The sequence below is a fragment of the Pterocles gutturalis genome, unplaced genomic scaffold (genome assembly GCF_000699245.1).
Source record: "Pterocles gutturalis isolate BGI_N339 unplaced genomic scaffold, ASM69924v1 scaffold8890, whole genome shotgun sequence".
NCBI lineage: Eukaryota > Metazoa > Chordata > Aves > Pterocliformes > Pteroclidae > Pterocles > Pterocles gutturalis.
The window spans coordinates 1-17,891 of record NW_010138270.1 but is presented as its reverse complement, the minus strand read 5'-3'; the positions used below and the strand labels follow the sequence as shown (position 1 = coordinate 17,891).

Sequence of the window (17,891 nt, the reverse complement as noted above, 5' to 3'; positions counted from 1 at the left end):
GTAAAAATTAACTCACCTATTCCAGTAGCTGAAGAAAAAAATTCCATTGTTTGATTTTTCTCTAATATTTATGATATAGTTGTTCAAACCTTAATTCCTTTAAGGAGGATTTGCAAAACTGAACAATCACAATATTTAAAGGCTGTCATCTTTATTCTGAATTTAGAGTATTGTTCTCTGGGATCAAAGTATTTTTTCATCTGAAAATAACTAATATTGGTTTAATCAAAAATGCTGCAGCCTGGGGCAACCTTATGTGTCCACGTTATCGCTCTCTGCTTCAGTAATACCATCATAAAATAAAGGGAGAGATATGGAAGATATAGTCCGTGATTTATCTAGCTTCCTACCATCATTTTCATTAAGCACTGATGCAATAAGACTTTCCTTCTCATGTGTTTCTTCTTGTAAGACAGCGCTGCTATAATGTTTATGATGGTGTAAGAAAGATTTATTTTTAAAAGAACGCTGCATCAAATACCTCCTGAAGGCCCTTTGAATAATAAGAGCTGATACCTCCTCTTGTTTTCTTTTAAGGGTAGTAGTAATTGGCCTGTAAGAAACTTTAGATGGATTGGCAGCTACAAATTTTTCTTCCATGTGTAATTCAAGACCACCCATATCCCCAGATTCTCCTAAAACCCTTTTAGTGAAAGCAAGCAAGATATCCAAGCAGTGGATCTTATCTCCAGTAACTATAGGGAGGTCCATCGATATGAGCTGAATTTTATTAGGCTTTGGAATACGTAAAGGTTCTGCCAGAGCATCTGCAAAGTCTGAAAGTGCAGAATATTCAATAAACTGTGTTGCCTGAGGATCAAAAATTGACCAGGTCTCATAAAACATATCAAAGTCATCCTCAGAAAGAGGATCTGTGCTTTCTTCAGTGGCAACACTGAAGTTCTCTAAAATGACAGCTATGTACATATTTACAACAATGAGAAATGATATAATGACATAGCTTACAAAAAATAAAATACCAACCTCCTTATTTGTGCAATTTTTTTTCTGTTCATCTGTTAAATTTAAGTTGGGAGCACATGAATCAGCTCCTTTTAACAGAGGGACCAAAAGCCCATCCCACCCAGCTGATGTTGTGATTTGGAAGAGACAGAGCATGCTACTATCAAATGTTTGAAAGTTGAAAAGGTTATCAATCCCGCCTTCCCAGCCAACACAGGCAAAGTTTGTCATGCCCACAATGGCATAAATGAACATAACCAGAAAAAGCAAAAGACCAATGTTAAACAGTGCAGGAAGAGACATCAGTAAAGCAAAAAGAAGAGTTCGAATTCCTCTAGCTCTCCGAATTAATCTCAGGATTCGGCCAATTCGTGCCAAACGAAAAATTCTCAAAAGTGTAGGAGAGAACAAAGTTCGAAAGCCTTCAGCAAGTCCATTACCTTTTAAATAAAAAAGAAAACAAAATGTTGTCAAGACATATTAGTGAAATTCCCTATTTATGTCCATTTTGTTATATTCTATGCTCCCGGTGTAGAACGGAACATTGATCAAGTTACATCACTTACGACAAAAACATTATCATTAATACTGCAATTGCTTACAAAAGAGCTTATGAAAAGAAAGATAAATAGTAATACTTTTAAATATTAAAGAGGTTTCAAGATTATGTGTAGTTTGGAAACTGCATTCTCCCAGATTTCTCTAATTCAGGGGATGAAATTACACGTTGCTCAAGTACTTAAAAAATCCTTTTAAATCCATTCAGCTCCTGTGCTGGAAGCTACGGGGCTTGTCTCCTAGCTGCTGTCTGATTGCTGTTTCTTCTACACACCTAAGCCACATGCTGAATGTGAGACTTTCATTAATGCTTGGTACTTGAATGAGATCAGAGAAGAGCAATAAGAAAATAAAGGCAATTGATCTTCCAGTATTCATCCTCCATCACACTTTATTCTATAATCCTATCAGAAAAATGAGTACCTTCAGTGATACAGCAGCAATGTAAATGACTAAAACCAGAAGACTTAAGAAGTCAGAATTTTTTTGGGTTGCGTGGGACACCAAAGGTTACTGCGCTTCGGGATGAAGCAGAGAACGCAGATAAGTTTTTCTTTCCCATCCTTCATTCTATGATATAACCTGAACCTGAGTAGGAAGCACAGTCCAAACAAACTGTACAAGAAACTAAAGCTATGTATGACCCTTTGTAGAGGAAACAATTAGCAACCATTTGTCTGAAAAGCAGAAGAAAACCAAGCCAGCTTTAATAACAATTTTCACAGTCATCAGGAGTGGCCCAGATTTAGAATGGTGCTGAGCAATTAAATTTTCCTGAGCTTTCTAAATCAGCCCTCAGGAACTGCCTTCTTGAAAGAAAGTCCTGGAAAATGAAATAAATCTTTCCCTTTTTTCATACAAATGTATTTTCAACCTGAATTTACTTTTACTGTGAAAACAACAGTTAACGTGATTACATGCAAAATGAAAGCATAAAAACACTTAACAGTTTAATAGCTTAGAAAATGTTACTGCATTAAATTCCTATTCTGTTAATCACTCAATAAAACTCATATTTAAGAAAAACCAAACTATCCATTTACCTTTTAGTCCTCTACAAAAACATAAGCAAAACATATACACATCCATTCAGAAGGAATCACTTCGCGTAGTTTGAAAAAGTACAATGGATCTGAATTTTGTTTGTCAGATATAAGTAAGCGGTTACTCCATCCTGAAATTTGGCTTAGTTTTGGTAAGACACGTTACCTGATCTAGTAATGATTGATACTTACTAATGAGTGAAAGGATCACAACAGCTAAATCAAATATGTTCCAGCCACTGGTGAAGAAGTACTGTCTTAGGGCTATTATTTTTATCACACATTCCAGAGTAAATACCGCCACAAAAAAAAAGTTGATTTTGTTAAGAACATCCTTGCCATTCTGGTTATTTTCTGCCATCATAATGACCATATTCAGACAGATGAAAGTCACAACAGTGATGTCAAATGCTTTGTGCGATACTATATCAAACAGAAATCCTTGGAACACATTCTGGGGAGAGAATGAGAAGAACTGCTTAACGCTACTTTTAAGACCAAGGCTGCATTCAAATATTAAGCAGTAATTTGTGTGTAGCAAGAGAATTTAAGAGAATATAAATTTAACAGTAAGTTACTAGAAGCATTTTTAGGTGATTTCTTTAGATGTTCAAAGAAAACAGTATGTGGCTAAGTATCTTCATGTATCATGCAACAACATTTCATTAGAAAAAAAATATACAGCAGGATAACATTCAGAGTACATTGTGATTGTTCTTTTAATAGAAATATTTATTGGAGCAGGATAAGCAATTCTAATTAAAACGATATAGGCAAGAAAAACTCTGAATAGTTACTGTGTGAAGCAAGGCCTGGAATGAAATTTAACAAACTATTAGAAATAAAGCATAGGATTATTTAAAAGTAAATAATGGCCACAGGGCATGTACTGTGCACTATTCATTCTCACGTGCAGTAATCTAATCTAGTTGCAGAAGGAAAATAATGCAATTTAAGTAACCAAGATGGTTATGAGCAAATACTTAATATGAGACTTTGTAAACAGGTTGTTAATTTGAACAGGTGATAAATAGGCTGAAAATTTCCTTAAATTAATACCCATAAAGAAAGACGGCATTAGAAGGAATTAAGACAGTAAAATGTAAACGCTATATTGAATGAAGAAGATAATGAGCTCTAATGTGAAGTTATCTTCCATCAGATTCTACTTAAGATAGTCTCACCAATGGTCTTGGGATGGGTTTTTGAGGTTTCTTGGATCCAAGTTTTTTCAGAGCATTATAGTACTTTTTCTGTTCCTCAGTTAAAAATAGATCTTTTCCACCTAAGTAAAGGAACAGACTACTGTCATTCAGCTGAAGTTTAAGAAGTCAACTAGATAAACAACTAGATAAACACCTGCAAGACGATGTAAAAAAAAAAAAAAGTAAGTTCCAGCTGTCATGAGTGGGATCTAAAAGAGCATAGACACTAAATGTGTCTTCACCATTTCTCCTTTCCCCCTTGCTCTTTGAAAAGATGCACTGCAAAAAGCTGATCAGTGTTTGATTGTGAAAGTCTAGTCTAGGCAGTGTTCTGGAGTCAGCTTCCTCAACTGTGAGAGACTTTCTGAAGTTTTAGAAATCTATTTCATATTTTTAAAATGACGTAAGACTCATCAACAAGTAATATACTTTCCATATATATTTTTGGGAAAGATGCATGTTGCCGTCTACACCACTGGTATTACTTAGCAATCACCTTGAACCAAGTATTCAGGAGAAGCCACTCATCATAAAAGCATTGAATGATTAGCAATTTGTAAACCAAACATGTAACAATGTTCAGTAGGTACTTGCACTTTGAATCACTCTGGCAAGACCTCTGAAAATGCAATTTAACCTCACTATATGGAATCTCAATGAAAATCCCCAAGCAGCAGCAAAGAAATGAAAAAGAAAAAAATGCACACTTGGAGCATGTACTGAGAAAAGAAAAAAATGTTACATCCACATCAACTTTCAGTAAGTGTTCAGGCTCATAAGCTACTTAACCAGCACTGTTTCTGTCTGTTGGGATTATTAGAACTGGAACTTTATTATAAAAGGAAATTATTATAGTGAAGTTGGACTGTTGCTCCTCAACCCCTAGATATCCTTTCTCTGTTCAAATGCAGAGAGCAGAAGAATTTCTGTCCTTGTTGCTATCTATCTCTACCAAGGGCAGTTATTCTTTGACACTTGGTGTATAAAGTCAGCCCATGGAAATAATACATAGCTCCTGTAGAGATTCTGTCTTCCAAATGTGAACCTTGAAATTGTAAACCTCCTGTTGGTGTCTGCTTTTTTGTCGTATTTTTTTAATGAGCAAGATGCTTATTTGTTTTAAGACTTCCATGTGGATTGACTCATTTTTCCCTGACATTCTCGACACTTTGAGCTCCTAAATGAATCAGGGAAAGAACTCGATTGACAAATAAGCTTGGCACAAAGAAGTTGAAGTATACCAAGGAAGGCTGACCGTTACTTTTCTTTGGTTGTTGCATTTTCCATTCTAAGGTTTTGCCTTTCATTTCTTACTGAATAAAAAAAACTGGGAATCTAACTACGAGGAATCTAACTCTGAGGAGAAAAGTGGAAGCAGTCAGTTCTTCATGGGCCTTAAGAAGCCTTTAAATTTCCAGACAGCCTCTTCCTGGGGCCATGGGCTTGGATCTCAATGAAGAGACTTTTTAAAACCCCAGTAAATTAATCTGTAGAGTTACTTTACTGAAGACGGGATAATTTTAAATGCAGCTAGTTTCAGAAGAAGTTCTGATTCCAAGACCTTTTCAAGTTTCTTTACCAGGAAAGCAGGAGTTATTTCTCCCATGAGCAGTAGTGTTTCTTGATTATCCTTGGGTGTTTACTCTCAGCAAAAAACATCATTCTGTTCTCCAAAGTAAATTTTCAAAGCAGAAGAAAAAAATTCCACTCTCCTGCAGCAAAGTTTATATAACTTTTTTTTTGGCTTCTCTTTTCTAAAACTACGTACTCTTTCCTCCTTGTCCTCCTATTTAAAACAAACTAAGGGCTTGGCATGAATATATAATTTGCACATAAATTACCAAAAGCTTTGAGGAAAAGGGGACTCCTATTTTCAAAACTTGGTATCAAATATTATTTTAAATTTCTCCAGTCAAATAGTTACCTGAAAATGTTAGACAACTAGATGTCACACTGGCATTCACTTAATCAAATTGGGATTACAAGAGACTCTGAATTAACTTATGTAGAACTTATCTTTTTCCTTTGTTGGTTAAAATTGCTGATAACCACTCCAATGAAAAGGTTCAGCATGAAGAAAGATCCAAAAATAATGAAAATCACAAAATACATATACATGGCTAAGAATGCTTCAAATTTCGGCTGTTCATCTATCTGTTAAAAAAAATCAGAACAGAAAAATAATATGGGTAAAAATCAGATAATCAGAGATTTATCATTTCCAATTTATAATAACAGATCTTTTTACTGTCAGGAAGGATAAATTATTTCTACACATTTAAGCCTTTATTCAGATGTACAAGTAGAGCAACTGTCTTGTTCCTGTTTGTAAAGATAATTGCAAAGATATATACCTAAATCCAGCTCTAGCAAATTCTTAAGTATTAGATAAACAGTTCCAAACAGAAGTGATACTGTGAATGCCTAGATTAGAAATAAAAGAGCTCAGAATAAACATAACAGTGAACTGCCATCCCCTTGGATGCTATCCCAGACAAGAAGCAGCTTTAAAAGGTCAGCTCACTATGATTGGCGCTACAAGGAACGATCTTTTTAACTAGGAGTTATTTCACTACATTCAAGAGTACAATGCTTGAATGAATAAGGTAAATTCAAATTAAATTAAACACCCTGTATATGAGTGAAAGAGCAAAAAACACCATATGGAAATGTGGAAGAAATACTAAGGATGTCAAATATAGGGAAGAAAACTTCCAGAAATAACTGCTAAAGATGCATGCAGTTTTCATGCTCCTGTACACTTTTTAAAAAGAAGGAAATTTTTTTCAGAGGCACAGTCCCTCTGAGACCTTCTCAACTCTGTTCCCAAAACAGACTTGTCCAAAACTCGCAACATCTTGCCCTCTGCATTCTTAAAATTGTAGGTTTTTGTGTGGTGTCACTCTATTTTGACCAGTTTTCTTTTGTCTAAGTAGCAGATATTTGGTACTCCAAGGATTACTGTTTCACTGTGTAGTTTGAAGCATTCATCCATTTGAATTTCTGACTTGATACTGCACACAAAGCTGATAAATTAATTGCATGGATAGAAAAGCAAAGAAGAAAAGGGAAAAAAAAAAACCCTAACATTTCAGTTTAGTGACGTACCTCACGTGAATCCACTGCTGCATACATAATATCCATCCAACCCTTAAAAGTTGCCTGAAAAAAATGCATTATTAAGGTTGTTATCACTAAAATGAATTAAAAAGTTAGGTAAAGCTAATATAAATTTGTTAAGAATTGCAGAAAAGTAAGCAGTATGCTATAAGAAATATGCATCACTTCCAAAGATCTGCTTGGAAGTGTGATTCACTGGAGCTTAGTTAAGAAAAAAAAAAAAATCCTGAAGAGAAAAAAAAAAATTACAATGAATCCTGTGAAATGTGTTTTAATATTAACTCTCGTTAAACTGAAATTTTCATAAATTCTCTGCTTTTTGGAAAAGCAGTAAAAGTTTCAGCTGAATTAGCAAATATATCCTAAAAGGATAAAAACAATTTCTAAAAAACCAGCAAACTATTCCTTCCTGCAATTTTTAGCAATTCTGCAGAATCATAGAATACTCTGGAGAATACAGGGCAAAGAACTTCATCTAGAAAAGATACAGGGATATCAGTCACTTTTAAAAATGCCTTTCTCCCCTTTGTTGTGGTATTAGGGAGATCAATAATTTAGCATCCCAGTAGTTCATGACTTAGATAATAAAAGAAAACACAGAAATATAAATAAACTGCATTGTGCTTTTTTTTCTCATCCACTCTGAACTAAATTTTACTAAATAAAATAAGAATAACTTTAAATGCAGTAACATGCACACTATTTCAGGCTTAGTACGTCAATCAAAATTAAAACAAAATTGAAAAGCCATGAAACACAATACTTGATTTTAACACAAGGTTGCATATGCTAAAGTGTTCTTTAAGAGGAACTGAGCAGCTTATAGATAAGAAAAATATTTATGGAAGCTAAAAAATTCCCCAATTTCAATGAGATAAATAGAAGTGTAGTGGTGTCCTATGGTTAGGCTGTTCAACATGTTTCCCTCAAGAAAACAAAACCGAGAATGTTTTTATAGAACTTACCACTTGGAGAAGAGCCAGGTATCCGATCCCAACATTATCAAAGTTTACAAGACTATTTGTCCATGTTCCATTATAGTAAGCACAATCTTTTCTATTATTAATTTCACTGTCATTTATTTTCTCGAGTGTGCATTTCCAAAATTTTTGTCCAAGTAATTTTACTCCTACAATGTTAAATAGGAGCCAGAAGACAACACAGACGAGCAAAACATTCAAGATTGAGGGGATAGCTCCCAAGAGTGCATTCACGACAACCTTAAATGAATTAAAAGAAAGAATTCACATTCAATAGAACACCTTCCCAGAAAAACACCTATTTTTTTTCTTCTTCTATATCTGTTGCAGATTCTCACCCATATAAAAACTACTAGATGACTAATTTAAAGCTAGCCTTCAGCCCAAATTCAAGCTTGTTTTATCATGTAATTCTGTGGTATCTATCTTGCATTTTTGAGGAAGGAAGTAAAAGAGATGGCAAGAAGAATTATCCTTGGGTAAAAGAAACACATAAAATAAGATTATGAGTCTATAGTAGCTATGGGATCTAAAAATCAGGCATAGGGGAACGGGTTATATGATCTGCATTTACTACAACGTCATAAATAACCCTCTCTTTTATCTTGGAGGGGTTTTGTAAGAAAACAACATCTTGCTCTCCATAACAAAATGAACCTCACACAATAGTCACTGGCACCTGACTGCACACAGTACATAAAGTAGAGAAGTTTGGCTTCCAGAAGACTTAAGTTGTTTTGGTTGGCAGTCTTCCTTCATTTAGACTTGCTTGAGGACAAGGTGAATGCAAAACCACGATGAGCAGTAAGCCTCTTCCAGAAATGGTACCAGTGGAAATGGGATTCCACCTTTTGGTGTTTGTGTTGGTGACATCAAGAGACCTCACACAAGCAGTGTTAAGAACTCGTATTTTCAAATCCATCACATGGCAGTCAGGACAAGCCTTTTTCTCAGTGGGAATTTGAGGACTATTACTTACTTCTTTTCACCATTTTTCACCATTCTCTGGTGGGGCATAGTGAAAATCTCTCTGGAAATGTTTCATTGCTATCATTATGGAAAAACACTCAGCCTTTTACCCTGGCCTTGGATAATACCCGTATACTAGAAACACACAGAATGAAGAACACTGGAAGGGATGTCTGAAGATCAGCTGTTCCAACGCAGACCAAGTTGCTCGGTGTCTTGTCCAGTCAAGTTCTGAATTTTACCAAGGGTGGACATTCAACAACCTCTCGGGACAATCTATTGCAATGTTATACACCCACACCATCATCTTTTTTCTCAGGTAGCTAACTGGAATATCCCTGACAGCCAACTCTAATTTTCTCACTACGAGCCTACCAGAAAACATTAGTTTCATGCTGGCTGTTTCTAACTGATTCCTCTTGTCCCTCATGGCTTCCAGGAGGATTTGCTCCATATCCATCGCGGGGCCTGAAGTTAGTGTCTCATCACATTCTGTGATCTAACACAGGTCAGATGATTTGCATTATATGATTTTTTACGTCTCCCTACTGACTTTAAAGATTCCAGATAGTTCATTCAGAGCAGCTTTTAAAATTGAGTTAGATGAATTCCCTCTCCTATTAAGAAAATCCCACCCTATTTAAGTTTGAAAAGATTGTTATCTTTCAGATCCACCCTGGAGAATTCTGAAATGTGGCACATGAGCCTGTCTCTATAACTGTCAAGATGAGCTGGTATTAGCACAGCAGTCTAAAGAAGAGGAATTATGAAAAGGAGTTACAAAAAGTGAATAGTCTCCACTGAAGCAATGAATTAACAAATATATTTTTCCAGGTCCCAATTTCTTGGATCAGGCAATGAGAATAAATTAAGAAAGAACTGTGGTCACTATGCTTCTTATGTCCCAGAGAGCAATAAACTACGTCTTTCACAGTACAGGTTCCTTCCCCACATTACAGTTTGTTTTCTGTAATAACTACATATATATCTTCTTTTCTATTGACAAGTAACTAAAAATGGTTCCTATTTTTTCAAGTGTGTTCATTTTTTTTTCAGAAGAATTTGCCAAATACACTGGATGAAATTTCTAAATGTCTAAGACAAACAAAAAAATGGGTTTCAGAAAAGTACAAGTTGAAAAAAATTCTTGTTTAGTTTAGTTCTCCAAATTGCATTGAACATGGAAATATATTCCAGTGTTCACATTACTATATGTAATAATTCCTTGTGGTAGCACACTATAACTAAATTTCCTTATTTCATTTGTATTTATAAATTTCTGTGAAAGTGTTAGGCATTACTTCAAAATAACAACTGTAAGACGTAAGTACGTAATCAGACCCATCTTAATGCCATCAAGTCCCAAAACAGTGATTCAGGTTGCAATTTTCACTAAAATTTCAAATGCAGCTATTACAAAATATGCACACACATCCCCAAAATCCTTACCTTTATTCCTTCAAATCTTGACAAAGCTCGTAGAGGCCTCAATGCTCTAAGAGTCCTAAGAGATTTCAGGGCACTCCCAGAGGAACAAAGCGATGTGGCTTCGGAAACATTGTTTAGTCCCCAGGAAACAAATGACAGCTGTGTTCATTGAATTGAAACTGAGATTATTAAATGGTACATAAAAATTTGTGTCAGCAGACAACCATAGGCTGAATGTTACAGCATCTTTGACCAGTAAGACAAATGAAGAAAATACACATTGAAAATTATTGTAATATAATTTTACTTCACTGTTTCCTAATATTTTTCAGATAATGGAATTCTTTCATTCTAATTTGAAACCATTTTGTCTTAAAAAAAAAAAAAAAAAAAAAAAAAAGTTCATACAATATTTTAGAATGCTAGTATAACAACCAAATTGGTAACTATGTTAATTTCATAACACTACAAGACCAGAAAGGATTCTTCAAATAAATTATTCCAATTTTCTGTATGGTCATTCTCAGAAGTGTATACAGTAATTCTGTATCATAACCTAAGTCAGTGATTTGGAAACAAAAATTATTTTTAAAACTATATCCAGTCTTCATTTTAAATTTTCATAAGAGAGAAAATAAATGGGAAACATCAGTTGTTTCAATAATTGTGGGGTTTTTTCACTGTTCATGATTTGCCTCTTCCTGTTTGAATCTGTAGTCTCATTGTCTAGCCACTGGATATTCTCACACTTTTCCTCTGTTTCAGACAGCATTGCTATTAATATTACAGAGCTGTAATTGCTAAAGTTACACTATAGATTCTTTGTAAATAGTTATAATATTAGATTGTTCTGTTGAAATTTCCTAACACTTCACAACTTTCCATGTTAACTATTCAGGGGCTATCAAACAGCTACTTTGATGCTACTGGAAGCCAGCTGTTTAGATGTCCTTATTTTAAAATATTTAACTGCAGTATCTTCCCAGTGTATTGCTGACAAGCAAAAATATTTCATACTTACATGCAAAGTTTATATTAACTCTGTCTGAATTCAGAATAAATATGCATATATTGAACACTGCACCTCCTCCAGTGCACACTCCTCAATGACAGTGATAAATAATGAAATTTGCTTAAGCAACTTCCGATTATTAGCTACAATTTCCATTTAAATTTGTCCTAAAGGCTCTTCTGACTGCAATTTTTTTGTCAGGCTTTGAAAACTGCCTTTTACACTTGTGTTTATTCATACTCAAATTTTACATGTAGTTCTCTATATAGAAAATATCCAAATTTAAAATGTAAGACAAGCTGAATATATTACTTACACACACAATGATGAAGTCAAGCCAACACCAGGCATTTGTGAAATAACTGTGCAAACCATAAGCTACCCATTTCAGAAGCATCTCCATAAAAAAGATGTAGGTAAATATTTTATCAGCATACTCTAGGATCATTTTCACTATTTTTCTCTCCTGAAGGTGAATATCTTCAAATGCCTGGAATTTCAGAATTCAGTTTTAAAACAGTTCAGTAGTTTCATGGAAAATTATTTTAAAATTGCACAATACAGAATTTGTCTGAGTATAACCATTTCATATGAAATCATGGGCAACCACCACTTAGTTTTATACTTAGAAGTAAAAACTTAAATTGTAAAGTAAGTACATTCTCATATCAAGTTGGTTGAAAAATCCCATATTTTCAGCTGTGTACACTTCTTCAAAGAATATCTGATGAGTGTCAATTGTAGCTACCAAAAATCTTGGCTTCCCAAGTTAGTGGATATTTTGAAGGTATGGGTCTAAAATTCTTCATAATAAAGCTTGAATTAAACACATTATCCACTGTCTTTCTTATTTCTTGCCATGAGATAAGTAAAAAAGTTGTAATGAGAAGTTTAAGAATGTGTCCTCTCAAGAGGAATACACCAACTCATGTCCTCAGGATGCTGGAACACAAAATCTTTATTTTACAGAAGAGTAAATGAAGCATAGAGAGACCAACTCATTTGCCCAAAGCCACATGGCTGTAGTCTGTGACAAAGATCGGGAACCAAACAGAGGGTGTCAATCCATATCCAGTTTCAATCTATACCAGCTCTTCACTTAACAGCTACTTGCCTGACCGTGAAATCTCTTATCCTGCTATTATTTTTTAATAAGTTAATTAACAGTCAATACCCTCTAAGGAAAAAGAATCCCAGGGAGTTCCCTTGGAGATTTTGCCACAGAAATTTTAAAGCAGAGAGTTCAAATCTATGGTTCAGTGCACAACCTAAACTTAATAAATACAAAACAGATTTTATTGGGAAAATTCTGACATCTAACATGTCATGTCAACTTTCACATTAGTTGATTATGTTCCTTCTGCAGTATATAATGTTTTCCTTAACAAATCACTTTCAGTAGACTTGGTGAATATGTTTCAAATCAAATCAAACTTCCCTTGTTCTTCAGGAGAAATTGATATAATCAGAGTAGCAATAAAACATTAAGTCATCTACCAGTTTACAGCCATCTTCACTTTTAGATTCTGATCATCTCAACGTTTGGATGATTTTAAATCTAAATTTTTACTGAACAGCTACTCTGCTTTACAAATTTAGAAGTACTTTTTTTTTTTTTTAAGCTTTCCTAGGTAATTTCAGACCCTGATTTAGCCTCCAAATTAAGTACACAAGTGTGTGAAGAACTATGTTTCATGAAGAACTATGAAGAAGACTATGATTCTATACCTTAAAATATCTTATCCAGGGACAGCCTTATAACTTCTAAGGGATATGTTTATTATACTCCTGTCTCTGCCTGGGGAAAGGAACATGAGAGTAGCAGAAATAAATATACTATTAGGATTCTTTTCCTTTACTAACAACCATCAATTCAAAATTTTATAAATTAAATTAAATTTACCAGTGCTGCGCTGCTCAATATTATAATAAAAATTATAAAACTTTCAAACCAGCTATGTTTAACAATTCTGTAGCAGGTTTTTCTAAATTTCCACCAAGTTCTGCCTGGAAACTTAGTGATATCCACTACACAACACGGGAAACATTCAACACAACCTGAAAAGAGAAATAAAAGCATATTGGTTCCATGGAAAACGTGGAGATATGGAATCTAAAAAGTGTAAGACATCTTAAAATAAGCTTCGACAGACTGTACAAAGAATGTGCTGTTTCACCTATGGGGCGATGCTGTGGCTGAAACGCTCTAAAACTACAGAAAATAAAATTTGTAGGCTGAAATAATGTCCTTTAACAGAGCAACTCATAGCATTTTGCTGCCCAAACACAAGGGTTTAGAACCATTTTAGGCTGATTCTACAGCTTCTGTGACAGTTCTGCCAAGCTTCGTGCAGTTGCCTTGCATACTCTCAAGCATCTCATATGGTACTAACTGCCTGTGTTCAGGCATCCCAACCCTGCTCCAGTTCTGTGCTGGCTTCAGGTATATTTATCCAAGTTTTTATGTCTATAAACATAAACAACGAAACAGTTTCTGCCAATTGGAAAAGTGTTCCAAACAGATATCTTTGAATACTGGCTCATTTGGTGTCACTGCAATACACAAAAGATTCTTACTTTCTGCAAAACAGTCCTTAGGTAGGTGTGACTTTTTAGGCTGAGAAAACAGAAGAATAACTGGATCCACAGTGCTGGCATCAGAATAACTACCAACATCACATTTCTGCACAGGAGAAGGGCAAAGAAGAGAATTTATTTGCTTGCCATAAATAAGGTTATCAGATTTAAAATTAATGAAACTTTTAAATTTTCCCCCCAAAAAATCTTGTGTATAAATTATCTTAATGTTGCTGAACTACCAAAATAAAATTACAAATAATAGAGACAGAAAAGGCTAATCCCTACTCTTTGTTTCCATGGCTTTAATTTAATAATTTTCTTGGTTTCTTCTAGTTCATCTACATAAGATTTGCAGGAAACAAAATGTTTAGAAGAGATTACATTATGCTACAACTTTACTTTAGAGAAAACTTCGATTTCTTCATGCTAATCCAATTCTCTTTTCATTTTCAGAGATAAAAACTATATCCCAAAAGGCTTGAAGATGGAAAGGCCTAGTGGGAAAGAAATGTACGTACGGTCTGCACATCTCAGAGTACTGCAGTTATCGATAAGTAACCTACACACCTACAAAACTAAAGACAATAAGGAAAACAAGTATAAAGAAAAAGGCATAAAGCAATCTATCAGCCAAAAAGTGTAAGTGCGTGCCCTGTATGACGTGGAAAGGGAAGGTATGAGGACAGGGCTAAGAATGAGAAGCCAGAAGGATGAACTGTGTCTGTTGACAGCCATGCAGTCCTACAGTAAATTAAGGTCTGAGGGAATCTACAACATAGCCAAAAATGCAATTATTTAAATTCATGGGCACTTTAATATTTTAATTTTTTTTTTTATGTAAATTCTGTTTAACAAACAAAACTTCTGGCAACTCTATCTAAAACCAGAAAATGCTAAAGTGGTTTGACTTTTGGAGGTAGTAATCCAGAAAGTTGCTGAACTTCCATTTAATTTTCTGGGTCATTGGAGGCAAGCTATGGTTCTTCAGCTTTTTTTTTTTTTGATGTGGAACTGTACTGTACTAGAATAAGCTAAGTTTCTAGACCAGAAAAAGTACGGCTGTTTTTGAAACTGTTTCTAGAGAACAAATTTTTTGCATCCAAGGATGACAGCAACAAGAATTATGTATAAAAATGAATAGTATGTATCAGATATGTTTAAAGAAAGTGATTAATTCCTGTTTACTTATTTTGTACAAAAAAAGTATATTAAGCTACACTACCAGCCATGGCTGTTTATGAGAGACAAACCTGCATGTTTAAAACTATTATTACCTCTAGAGAGATGTACCATCTTCACAGGGATTATACCTGCTACTCTTTGGAAAACCCCAGCTTGTTCTGTCATTGCTGAATGAGAGAACTGCTGTGACAATTTTAATCTCTAGCATATTCCACAACATGATAAAAACTATAATTACCTCTTTTTGCTCTTTCTTTTCATGTGTTTCTGAAAAACCACTTATAGTTTCAGAAGTCCCAGAAATCTGACTGAAGCCACTTGAACTCTGGCACTGCTCTCTACGTCTTAATCTGTCTCCCTGCATGAAATAATGCAAAACAGTTGATTTTGCACATTTATCTCCTAGACTCCTTAAATGTCAAAATTATTTAAAAGAATCTAAAGCATCCACAAAAATTTAGCATGTTTGTCTTTTTACAAATAATTAAATGATATTGCTAAAAAGCATGTAAAAGAAAGGTTTCTTCTTCAATTTCAAATACCGTGCTCCTGTGGTTATACTGTGGAAGTTTTTTTTCCTGCTCAGTGCCTTTTAAGATATCTAGGGATACCTAAGACATGCATATTTCTACATACTCCTGGCCTCCAGATGCCAGGAAGAATTTCTATAGCTCCTGTGTCTTATTTGCGTAGTCGACCAGTGGAGTTCTCTGTAGTTGGCGCGCGGAGGCCTTAGCAGTCATCACGTGAAGTTCTTGGACATCACCCAGACGAGCCAATTATGATGAAAGTGAAAGCCCCTTATTGTGTATTGCGCACATGCTTTTATACAGATCTCTTTCAGATTTGGCCACTACTGATTATATAAAATAATTTTAAATTCTTAACAACAAAATCACTATTGGCTACTTTTAATCCTGGGAACATAACCTTCGAAGCTATGTCAACACAACCTCTAAAATAACTCAGTTGTGCTAATTATTTTCTCTCGGTTTCTCCTTATCTTTCTCACGTCCTGTATAACTGGATGCCTCTGCAAATCTGGTTGCTTTTCTTCTTTCCCAGGATCCTTTATCAACCTTATAATTACGAAGCCTAAAGTTAGTATCATAGCTAAAATTCAACTTCAGCAGAAAGCGCCCCTACAATTTAGTCAGTCCCATGTGGATGTGACAGACACCTGAAGTATCTCAAATATCCCCAAATCTCTATGTACAGGCAAATTAATTGCAACATTTTTGACTATCATGGAGTGTAAATGCCTCACTCACATGCAGAAACCTATCTAGGTATCTGTATTTAAGTTCCTAAGGCTTGAGCTTAATCCTGCCCAACACAACAAAATCAGGAGATATAAAGAGGAGTCCAAAGTATCACAGAGGTGAATAGGGAATTAAAAAACATTAAGAAATTATTTTTTTAAAGTGAAGCTTTTATTTGCATTCTCTTTGGATTCCACGCAACCGAGAAGCAATAGATAAGCAACAGAAGAGGCCTGCCTTCCAAAAATTCCAGATGCCATCTGTAAGGCAAAGGAGACAAAAAGAAAGAATGTCCGCCTTGGTCAAACCTCACTTAGCAACTGCCAGCAATAAATGGAAGCAAAACAGGCAGAAGTAGAATTATGCTATCAATGAGGACAATGATGAAAAAGTAGTCAACATCTCTTAGTAAATAACCTAGATTATTTGGTAGCTCTTGCATTTTGAAGCTACTGGAAGAACAAAGAAAGTAAAATGGCAGAAATGACAGAAGGGATAACATCTACTGTTGAGTCTTCGAGTTTATATTCACAGATGCAAGTTACAATATTTTTTCCAATATTAATAGTTCTTACCTGTTTTCTGTATTCCGTTTCTGTGCATCCACTGTGCTCCTCATCACCTTCGTCGGTGTAAGTCTCTGCTACTGCAATTGGAACACAGGTACTATGACTGGCTGAAAATTCTTCATATTTCCTTGATATTGAGGAACTCTCTTCAATATCGTAATACCCAATGTCAAAGCAGTTGTTGTCTATACTATGTCTGACATCTGTCATGGTATAATTATTTTCCTCCAGGTCTTCAGTAGAAATTTTCACCGAAGTCATCTTTTTGGCTGTTGTTTTGATGCTTCGTGTCATTCTTTTGCCCCAATGATCCCAAATTCTGTCTTTTGCAGACTGCAGGCCCTTGTGAATCCGTTCAATGGCAATCTGACATTTAGTCATTTGTCCAGTTTCCTCTTGTCCCATTGAGGAGTCAGTACTGAACGAACTCAGCAGCAAGGCAATGAATAGGTTGAGCACCTTAAAACAGTTAAAGTAAGATGGAGACACTACTACTAACAGAAAAGACATTTCAGAAAACTCTCCTTACATAACAAAAAAATCTCAATCACATCAACCACTGCAATGAAATGATTTGTTATTATACCGGAAAATTAATATAGTATGATATGGCTTCTTCTGGAAGGAAAGGCAGGAGAAAAAGGAAGGAAGGGAGAATTGGGATATATCAAAAACATTTTCACATGCTCTAATGTCCGTAATGTACGAGGAGGTAGATATGTTGAAAAATAGCAGGCAAAGATAACTTTTAATAACACTACCACCAAAAAGGATCTGGTATAGACCAACAAACCAAGCAGATGAAAAAGATTTTGTCTTCCAGTATATGTACATTAGATCTAGTATACATCACACAAACCAGAAATTCTGGGTACTGTAAACTTTTGACAATATCAGGATAAGTTGGTATGCATTAAAAGCAATGAACAGTTTGGTTATTTATCCTAGCAACACAAAAGATGAAGAAATCAAACACCAAATTATCAAAATGGGAGACTGGAAAAGGGGAAACATAACCCC

General features: G+C 34.9%; 1 protein-coding gene across 1 annotated transcript; it reads right to left on the bottom strand.

Moving 5' to 3' along the window:
* Positions 1-252: 252 nt before the first annotated feature.
* LOC104468705 (sodium channel protein type 5 subunit alpha-like) lies at positions 253-17,276 on the bottom strand. Its single transcript, XM_010082931.1, has 12 exons — positions 16,878-17,276; positions 15,279-15,398; positions 13,856-13,961; positions 13,182-13,336; positions 11,595-11,768; positions 10,288-10,425; positions 7,855-8,109; positions 6,878-6,931; positions 5,782-5,923; positions 3,749-3,849; positions 2,757-3,018; positions 253-1,403 (listed from the first exon to the last, which is right to left on the bottom strand). The coding sequence occupies exons 1-12, from the start codon at positions 17,274-17,276 to the stop codon at positions 253-255; spliced, it is 3,057 nt and encodes a 1,018-aa protein (XP_010081233.1).
* Between the last annotated feature and the right edge of the window lie 615 nt (positions 17,277-17,891).